The sequence below is a fragment of the Saccoglossus kowalevskii genome, chromosome 13, assembly GCF_978046115.1.
Source record: "Saccoglossus kowalevskii chromosome 13, keSacKowa6.1, whole genome shotgun sequence".
In the NCBI taxonomy this organism is placed as follows: Eukaryota; Metazoa; Hemichordata; class Enteropneusta; family Harrimaniidae; genus Saccoglossus; species Saccoglossus kowalevskii.
Genome location: NC_140653.1, coordinates 21,868,914 through 21,879,798, shown reverse-complemented (window position 1 = coordinate 21,879,798; position 10,885 = coordinate 21,868,914). Strand labels below are relative to the sequence as shown.

The window sequence follows — 10,885 nt, the reverse complement described above, 5'->3', positions numbered from 1 at the left end:
ACTCTGGCATCGTGATGAATCTGTGATATATATACGTATCACATTCTGAGTTGACAGTGTTCAGTGCTGTCGAGGCCTAGATAATTAACGACCGTGTTCGCGTTAATAGTGTATAATTCAATATGGTGAAGTCATTTGTCTAGGTCACTTGTAATAACACGTCATGGAAATGTCATCAAGTATTATCAGGTCACAGCGTCGCTATCGCCTATATGGTAGAGCGTCTGTGATTGGCTGTTCGTGTTATCTGATGAGAATAACATATACGTATTACTAGTATGTTGAGTCGTAATCAGTCCTCGGCGTTGAAATTGAGGCAGAAGACCAGACTAGGTGGGGTGAGGCGGGCAGGGGACCAGACTAGGTGCGGTGAGGCGGGCCCTTTTGGGTGTTTCAGGGTCGTCGAACCTTATTGGTTCAGGTAAGTCACGTGGATGGAACAACGAGAGATTGAATCATTTTAGAGAGTGTATGTTTGAGTTTGTACCTTATACTCTGCAGATTGCCACTACGTACGACGATATACCTGCTGGGAACGTGCCCGGGCCATTTTGGGTATTTTAAGTATTATTATGGTTCTTATCGTAGGTTCAAACAGCGGTATTAGTCACGGTGTTAGGTAACGACGAGGAATCTCTCGTGTGCAATTGAGTCAGATGCTGTTCTCGGGATTGTGCCCAAGCAACGCTGCTGATTTGCATATTAATTTGCATAAATTAACATATGTATTTAGCATATTTATTTTTTACATAACAATGTGCCACGAACGCTCGGTTATTTTACTCACTCAAATGCATCCAGTACTGAAGGTAACACACACAATATTTTACAGTGAGGCTTAATTGAATCATTTATACCCATAAATTATTAATCTGCTTGGCCCAATGTGTTGCAGCGCTTAATCTGTCTGCTGGTTTTTATTCTGGATACAGCACAACAACCTCCATCACAGTCTGGAAAAAAGAAATCGTATTTGATTTCATAAACACGTGAATCAATACAGATATATATTCAAACGTTTTTTTTTTAGTCGATATTTAGAATGAATACAATTACTTACCAATAGTTGAGACAGGTACAGGTAAACCAATGCCAGCAAGTTTTCACAGATTTGGTGCTAGTTCCCTGTAGTTGGTGACAATGGTCTTCAGCATTCCTTGGTGTGATTTATCATGGGATGTAGTCTCCATCGCCACTTTAATAAGAGTGTATTCTCTGACTGCTCCTTAATAATGTCCCAGCAATGCCTGTAAATATGAAGATAAAAATAACAAAGTAAAATACAAAGGATTTTATAGGACAGTGATCAGTAAACACGCGAAAGACATAAAGAATAAACTGTTTCAGAGGTACATTACTTGGGGTTTGTAACTACGGTGACATGATACCAAGATCCCGTCACAATCTCGCTCTCGCATAAGCGTTCCAACTCAGAAAAAATGCGAATGCGCATGCCCGAGGTAACTAGGATACTGGGATGTCCAGGTGGATCAAAATAGCTGCCCACGATATGACGGATTACGAGAACTATATTTTCTGTACATTTTCGATGTATTACATTTTTCACTATGATGGTGACAAGAAAAGTTTATTTTTTTCATTACAAACCTTGAACATTGATATGCGTCATGTCAGAAGGTCGTAGCCTCAGTCTCGCTATCTACGAGAAGAGACTTGAATGGGATCTTGACATGATGTCACCATACAGTACTATGCGAGTTGCAAACCCCAAGTAATGTACCTCTGATTGTTTATACGATTGCTTCCAGCTTTATTTGCATCATCGCTCACTGGACTTGAATCAAGTAAACTGAATGCTGAAGTCAGGAGGATATATCGGAATCTGTTCTCTGGATCGCTACAAACTGCACTTATACACTTCACATAAACCCGTGTATAAGAAGAAAAAAACGGAAACAAATTAAATAGGTGATTTTCCGAACAATTGCGAGATCTCGCGAGATGCATGAAAGACGCGCGTCGAACGTATGCCGCAAAAATCGAACGATTTGATTTTGAACTAGAATTTCTTTATTTCGTAGCTCACATCGACCGGCCGATCTTCGACAGAGGAATATTGCTTCCGAATACCCTCACTTAATCGAAATTACCTATCATCAAATGTGGACAGCACATTATTAAGCATGGAAATGTCCCCGAAATACTTTCGCGTTTGTCGAATCCCACGCGATGTTTGACGCGACTACGACGCTATGACCTTTGTTTGTCCTGTTTTTACGTTCGATTTCACGCATAACGCGTGATTCTCGCAGTGTACGGAAAATGGTCTATTACTACTTATACACAATTGCATGTACAACACTCACTGATTCAATTGTTTTTATCTGTGAGCAGTTCTACTTATTTGAATGTATTCTCGTTATGCTGTGTATCCTTGATATCAAAGTCTTTTTTTGATTATATGATTTTATGTATTCCCTTGCCTCAATAACTGTGTGATGATTATCGCTGTACTGCTCACCACTGGTCTCCAATATGTAGTAGACAGATCCTTGTTTCTGGAAGGAAATAATTATGGATGATTTGGTGACAATATGAACAAATCCATTTGAACTATTCGTCTTTCATTACATTGGAATGTATTGTAACATTCTGTAATAATAATTACTTGAAACAATGAGGGCAGTCTTGATAAATGAGGTAGCGCGTCACTCAGCATGTGGAAACTAGCAATAAATGGAATGAGATCCAACCAGTAAAATGATTGCCGTGCTTTCCTGTTTCCTTTCTCTCTACACTTGTAATGACTACAGGAAGGGGCGTTCTCACTGTATTTACTGCCCTTTGTTGTGCGGACAGTATTTGCCGTCCTCGCTGCCCTGTCCTGATATAAATAGAATAATTCTTGTAACGTTAAACACACGTGAGCCACTCCATTCATAACTTACACAGAAGCCAATGACAGTACACCATTCACAAAATATGTCTGTACAGCCAACTTCTGAGTCATGAAATCTTGACAAAAAATTAACATACCTTTTTATCAAAAACTAAAAGCCAATTTCAGATACTGCCTGTATGATTCAAAATTACTTTGAAATTTAAGGAAAATTTTGTAAAATGGGTAAAAATTTACGTTGAATATTTAGCGGTCAGAGGGTCAATGTACTTTTAGCAGTGACTCGTTTTCCTCCTTCAATTTAGCTGTCAATTACTAATAGATTAGAATTATGTGTATAGTGTGTTTGTTTGTTTGTTAAATGTACACCACCAACAATACATGTACATGACTGCAACCATAGACCCTCTTTTTAGAGGGTCTATGCTGCAACGTGACAACACACAATACTAGTAATAGCAAAGTCGTGTAAGCGTATCCCACTGCACCATTAGAATTAAGAGAATAACACTTATTATCGAAAGTCAGAGAATAAACTGTCTGTACTCTTCACAATGTTGTCAGCTGTACCATCCATGACGTCATCAATATTAGTGAAGGATGTTTTATTCTGAAATAAAATAAAAATAGATTAAACTTTCCAGTATTCCAGTAAAAATTAACAAATTATTCTGTACATAGTTATGAGAAATAATTAAGTATTGTCTGTGACCTTTATCTATCTAAAAACCTGTGTGATCAACTGCTCCAATATGGCTATATCTGTGGTTCCATTCATGTGGACTTCAAACACAGAAGTGTCATGTAAATCTGCGCGGATTCCATTACCAATGACAGATGCAATGGACTGTAAAATATCATTGGCTTTGTGTTCAGAGGTATTATGTGTAATACAACCAAGCAAATAATAAAACATGTATCTGTCTGTATTAATGTATTATCCTGTTTTTTTAGTAACCATGATTACAGTCACCAGTCTCGGGATGAATGTGGTTGTGGGTCCCTTTCATGCAATGAAATTCAATAACACCATGGAGGCTTGACTTGAGGGTTATATTGTCTTTAATGCGCACCATCTATCACATAACCATGCGTTACATGCGATATGACACGATACGATTAACTGAAAGATACACAAAGAAATCAATAAATACAGTACTCAAATATTCTCAAAATACAAACATAAATGTCCATAGGCATATACATGTACAAGTCACACAAGAAAATTTAATCCAATAAAATATAAGTATAATAGCATAAAGAACCATGTCTCACCGAAACAATTTCCCAACACCTCCAATGGAAGGGACTAACATCAGCTTGTGCTAACGGCTTGCTTTACAACAACTGTCCTTCAATACTGGGAAAGCAAATAATAAAATATTGTCTATAAACCAGAAACCACTAGATACCGGTAAAATTCTATAGAATATAACAAATACAATATTTCTGAAGACATAGAATTACAAAACTATGCATAAATCAATAAATCAGACGTAAAATACAGCAAATACTCTCACTAGTGAAATCAGTCAGCGCAAACATATGCAAATGAGTCGCGAGCGATAACATAACGTACCGAGCAGAAGTCACATAGTTGAAACAATTCAGCAACAAAACCTTTCAGAAATATACAATAATGTCAACTGTATACTAAAAAATGAATTGGAAAACATAGTAGAATAACAAACTGTACATACCAGCGTGCTTTACTTGGCGTCGCTCACTACACAACAAGTTTCTCTGATCAACAAACGGCTGACTGCACGAGACCAGGTCAAACAAAAGTCTAATCCCCATCTACCAAAGAGGGCGCTCTACCGCAAACCGAACATAAAGAAATTTGGTCTCAACACTCCCGCCCCTGAATTGCAACTCACAATTCCAAAACTACAAAGAGAACAAATTTCAACAAAGAGTTTACAACTGTTACTCAACTCAAAATACAACTACTTATTCAGTTCTGCCTTGACTAGTATACATAATTTAGCGACAGGTCTTTCTAAGATTGACGTCTTGGTCCTCACTCTGCAAGATCTCACATCGCCTTTCTTGTCCTTGAAAGTTGTTTCTACTACTCCCATCAACCAACTATTTCTGGGTACCGACTTGTCAACAACAAGCACAATATCTCCAACTTGTACATTGCGTCCTTTTCTCTGCCACTTCGGTCTCTGCTGCAGGGTAACTAAATACTCCTTTCTCCAGCGACACCAAAATACATCTATCAAGTACTGAGATTGACGCCAACGTTTTCTTGCATACATGTCACTCTTCTCGAACACTCCAGGCGAACTAAGTGCACGAGCTCGTGGATTAATCAGCATGTTAGGTGTCAATGGAAGTAAATCATTAGGATCTGATGACGTTGTAGTCAGTGGCCTATTGTTGACAATATTCTCAGCCTCACAGAATACAGTACTGAGCGTCTCATCATCAACAATTCGGGGTTGTTCTCTCAACAGGCTGTACAAAATCTTCCTTATGCTACGAATCATTCTCTCCCACACTCCACCAAAGTGAGATGCTGCTGGAGGATTGAAGTGCCACTCTATGCCTTCTGCACACAGAACATCATTCATTCTAGACTGGTCCAAACCTTCAAGTGCATGTCTCAACTCCTTTTCTGACCCAACCAAGTTGGTGCCATTGTCAGATCTGATGCTTCTAACAGGACCTCTTCTGGCCATGAACCTGCGTATAGCATTTATGCATGCATCAGTTTCTAACGAGTGCGCGATCTCTAGGTGGACTGCTCGGGAAGAAAAACAAGTGAAAATCACACCATACCGTTTCACCTCAAATCTCCCTCTGCGCACAGTTAAAGGCCCAAAATAATCCATACCACAGAATGTAAATGGTGATACTTCTGCAACAACTCTATCAGCTGGTAAGTCAGCCATTACCTGCTCACATGGTGCTGCGTGATACCGTTGACATGTGACACAACTTCTCGCTACTCTTTTCGCCAACTGACTTGCTCCATATATCCAATACTTCTCTCTGACTTTCGCCAAAATACTATTTCTTCCCAAATGACCAACAGTAGAATGAGCATCCCGAACAATCATTACAGATACTTGTGAGTTCTTTGGTAACACAATCGGATGCTTTATCTCATAAAGCAAGTCTGCCTTCTTCAGTCGTCCACCAACACGAATAATACCATCATCTGTCAACACGGGGTCATACTTGAAAAGAGGACTTCTTTTTGTCACTGTCTTGCCTTTGGACAGGACTTCTATCTCATCTATGTATGCCTTCCTTTGAACATATTTAACAACTGCTACTTCACTTTCATATAACATCTTTGGAGTTAGGCACTGGACAACTTCTTCAAATTGGCATTCCAGTTTTCCTATGAACTTGAGGAACTTGTTCTTAGCAATGATGACCCAGCCCATTACTCTCTTCAATTTCCACCAACCAGAAATTCTCGTCAATAAGGAATCTATAATTGATGTGTCTTCAAACTCAATGGTTGCACAGCTAGTCTTCACTTCTGGGTCATTCTCCTCTATCCGCATGGAAATCACCTGTTCTGGCCATTCCGCTTCCTTCTCCCACAGAAAGCCTGGTCCACAAAACCAATTACTATTATTCAATTCGTTAGTTGTCTTAACACCTCGTGATGCCAAGTCTGCTGGATTTCTCTTGGTATCCACATGATGCCACTGTTCAGGGACTGTAGCTTCTCTTATGACTTGAACACGGTTGGCAACAAAGGTGTGGTATCTTGCTCTGTCATTCCTTATATATCTCAAAACCGCAGTGCTGTCTGTCCAGTAGATTGCTTTGTCAATCTTGAAGTCTAACTCTCTTTGAACAATTGAGACTAATCTCACTGCCAATGTTGCTGCTGTAAGTTCTAATCTTGGTATTGTAATTTTCTTCAAAGGAGTTACTCTTGCCTTCGCGAACACAAATGAACAGTGTATATTTTCACTTGAGTTGATTTGTTTGAGGTAGATAACACAACCATATCCAATTTCACTTGCATCAGCGAAAGCATGCAGCTCTCTGTATGTCACGTTTCCGAATTCAGCTGGTACATAGCATCGGGAAATTCTTACTTCTTCCAAATCTTGCATGCTTGTTTTCCACATCTGCCACTTGCCATGTATGTTATCACTTGGTTCATCGTCCCATCCAGCTTCTTGTTTGCACATCTCTTGAAGCACACTCTTTGCTGGAATGAGGAGTGGAGCTATAAAACCCAATGGATCATAAATCGAGCTGACTTCAGACAGCATTGACCTTCTTGTCACCTCTGTCTTCTTGATTTGGCACTTGAATTGGAACTCATCCGTCTCTGCATTCCACAACACACCTAGTGTTCTCTCTGTAGGAAGCTGCGATGATTCCAGATCCAAGTCCATCAGTTCTTTAGCTCGATCATCCAGGGGAATCTCTCTCAAAACTTCTCGTTCATTGCTAGACCACTTGGTGAGGTTGAAGCCTCCTTCTTTGCACAAGGCCTTTAGCTCCTTCACCAGTTGAATGGCTTGTTCAACATTTTCCACTGACTTCAGTCCATCGTCCATGTAGAAATTGTTATGTAGTGTGTTGACTGTTTCTTCTCTTGCATTGCGTATGTTGTCTATACCAGTTCTTCTCAAGCTATAATTAGCACATGATGGTGCAGACACAGCTCCAAACAAATGCACTGCCATACGATAAACCTTGGGCTTCTGGTCTAAGTCTCCCTTTGGTAACCATAAAAATCTCAACAGGTCTCGTTGACTCTCAGGCACCTTCACCTGATAAAACATGCACTCAATATCACTTGCGAAGGCTACAGGAAACTCTCTGAATCTCATGAGTACTCCTTTAAGATCATTCATTAGGTTTGGCCCTGGTAGCAAGACATCATTCAGCGATGTACCATCACACTTCGCTGCACAGTCAAACACCACTCTGATCTTGTTTGGCTTTCTAGGGTGATATACACCATGATGGGGTATATACCATTCTTTCCCCTTCTTAGCCGTCACTCCATCAGGAACCTTTTCCGCATACCCATTTGCAATCACCTTCTCCATGAACTCTATGTAGTCTGCCTTGAATTGTGAATTCTTGTTCATTTTCGCCTGCAGACCCTTTAACCTCTGCTCTGCCATATGCCGATTGTTAGGCAATTTCACATCTGGATTTCTCAGAGGGAGATCCACTTGATAATGACCATTCACCATCTTACAAGAACTGTCCATCACTTCCATAAAGCGCCTGTCTTCCCACGACCATTCTCTTCTGTCATCAACAGTTCTCTCTGGAAAGTCATAGTTCAGACTCTGTCTATATAACTTCTCTAAACTATTGTCAGCAATGACAAAATTACTTGAATACTTCATCTTTCCACCTTTCTTAACTCCCCAGGCAACCCATCCTAAAGGCGACTTTGTAGCATATGGACTCCCTGGTGGTCCTGTCCTTACATCTATAGGTGCATATGCTGCTGGAACATTGTTACCAATAAGCAAATCGATATTGCTACTGATTTGCAACCTTGGCAACTCAATATCTCCCAAATGTTCCCATGTGGATACATCTTTCTGGGTAGGTATATGCCACTTCTCTACGGGCAAGCTTGACTTCGTAAATACAGGAGGCAGTTGCACTGGAACCCCGTTACCACTGATGGCTTCTATTCTCAGACCGGTTATCACCTTCGTTGGCATACTACATGAAGCACCCATTGTCTTCATAGTAAGTTTCATTCCAGTACCAGTTGCCTGCAACTTCTCTGCCAAACCATCAGTGCAAAATGATACATTACTGCCAGGATCTAAGAATGCGTAACATTCTGCTGTCTGGGACCCCATGGTCACCTTCACTGGAATGATAGGCATCGTACAACCACTAGTATTGACCCTTGTTGGCTGGTCAGCAGTTGTTGCACTACTGGTAAGCTGGTTGTCGCTATTCTGCTTCTTTTGTCGGGCAAAATCATGCAAGAGGGTGTTGTGATTGCCTCTGCACACATCACAAGTTATCTTCAGGTTGCATCCAGTGGAAAAATGTCCTTTTCCAAAGCAAAGAAAACACACCTTTAATTTTCTCACAAGATTTCTTCTATTTTCTAGAGACATTGCTTCAACTTCTGGACAGGTAGCTAGTCGATGTGGTCCATCACAACTCCAACATTTTAGTCCACTACTGCCAATATTTGTAGCAGCAGACACCTTACGCTGTACATTGTCTCTTCTCTGTCTTCCATCAGAAGTCATGCTATCTCTGCCATAAATTGGATCATTCAGCTTAGTTGCTTCTGATTGGATAAAATCTACCAGGTTACTAAAACCAATTCTCTTCTCATTTCTACGAAGACCTTGAACAATACTTCTCCACCTCTCATGCATACTAGGAGGCAACTTCTGAACAATGCGTATCAAGTTCTCTGAATATTCCAGTACACCCAAACTACCGACACAGTGGGTTGCAGCCTTGCATTCCCTCAGGAACACAGCAAACTCATCCAGGGCCTTTGCATCATCACCTCGGATATGTGGCCAAGACAGCACCTTCTTTATGTAAGAATTAGCAATCACCTCTGGATCACCATATCTTCTCTTTAGTTCCTTCATGGCAGCTGGGTAACCAACATCAGAATCCAGGTACGAGAAACCAACTACAATACGGTGTGCATCACCTGTTGTGAACTGCTCCAGATAAGCTATTTTCTCATCATTGGCACAGGAACTTTCTATTCTTGATTTGAACTGTCTCATGAACTTATTGTAGCTTAAACAGTCACCACCAAACTTTGTTATCTCAAGTTTAGGCTTCTGCATCTCAATCAACACATCACTGAAGTTCTTGTTAGAAATCTTCGAACTGTCAGGCAACAATATTTTGTTTGATACTGATTTACCATCTTCAAGCTCACTTAGCTGACCTTCATTCTCAGCACCATTCATACTGTCACATTCACTGCCCAAAGACTGGCTGTCAGTATCATTTTCAAGCTCCTCTATCAGCTGACTTCTGGCTCTGGACACTGCTAACTTTGTTTGGATCTTGTGTGTTTCTGCTTGGTGCTGCATTTGTATTTCCAATAATTTCAGCTTCATCTCTAGTGCTTGCTTATCTCTGACCAACTTCTCCTTTTCTATTAACTCCGATTCCTTTACTCTTTCAATAGACTTTATTGAAGATCTCTTACTTCTCATTGAACTCACTGTAGACCGTGATCCAGTGACAGCTTTGACATTTTTTGACATAGATGAAAACCAGCTCTCTATTTGGGACTTTAAATTTGTGACCCAAACATCTTTCTCATCATACCATTTCTCAAAATGTTCAGCACGATCATGTTCACTTAACAAGGCACAGTACTTATCATTGGACTTCAGAAACTGTTCATATTTATTCATCCACTCAGTATGAATATCTTTAACACTTTCAATCAGAGGGTTTTCTGCCATCAGGGACTTTATTTTCTCAGATACAGACTTCACACTCCTCCATGCTTCCCCAAGAGCCTTAAACTTTACCTCTTCAGCATATGTCTGTCCTTGAGGGGTTAACTTCCGGTTTCTATCTTCATCCATTTTGACGAATATCCCTTCACCAATAGAATGTTTCGTTAATGAGAGATGTGGGTCCCGAAACAATTTCCCAACACCTCCAATGGAAGGGACTAACATCAGCTTGTGCTAACGGCTTGCTTTACAACAACTGTCCTTCAATACTGGGAAAGCAAATAATAAAATATTGTCTATAAACCAGAAACCACTAGATACCGGTAAAATTCTATAGAATATAACAAATACAATATTTCTGAAGACATAGAATTACAAAACTATGCATAAATCAATAAATCAGACGTAAAATACAGCAAATACTCTCACTAGTGAAATCAGTCAGCGCAAACATATGCAAATGAGTCGCGAGCGATAACATAACGTACCGAGCAGAAGTCACATAGTTGAAACAATTCAGCAACAAAACCTTTCAGAAATATACAATAATGTCAACTGTATACTAAAAAATGAATTGGAAAACATAGTAGAATAACAAACTGTA

At 40.0% G+C, this 10,885-nt stretch overlaps 2 protein-coding genes and 1 long non-coding RNA gene across 3 annotated transcripts in view; 1 reads left to right on the top strand and 2 right to left on the bottom strand.

Annotated features, from left to right (window-relative positions):
* The first annotated feature begins 336 nt into the window (after positions 1–336).
* Positions 337–10,885, top strand: part of LOC100369290 (tumor necrosis factor, alpha-induced protein 8-like protein 2 B) — a 76,629-nt gene continuing 66,080 nt past the window's right edge. Inside the window, exon 1 of the mRNA XM_078014324.2 lies at positions 337–421. The gene's annotated coding sequence lies outside the window, so the exon portion shown is untranslated. The remainder of the gene's footprint in view (positions 422–10,885) is intronic.
* Positions 3,905–4,613, bottom strand: LOC146735078 (uncharacterized). The gene is made up of 3 exons (XR_014931322.1): positions 4,561–4,613; positions 4,136–4,220; positions 3,905–3,983 (listed from the first exon to the last, which is right to left on the bottom strand). It is a non-coding gene; the product is annotated as an uncharacterized LOC146735078 (long non-coding RNA).
* On the bottom strand, positions 4,810–10,410 carry LOC146735077 (uncharacterized). The gene has a single exon (XM_085507357.1). It carries the CDS (start codon positions 10,408–10,410, stop codon positions 4,810–4,812), a length of 5,601 nt encoding a protein of 1,866 aa, XP_085363483.1.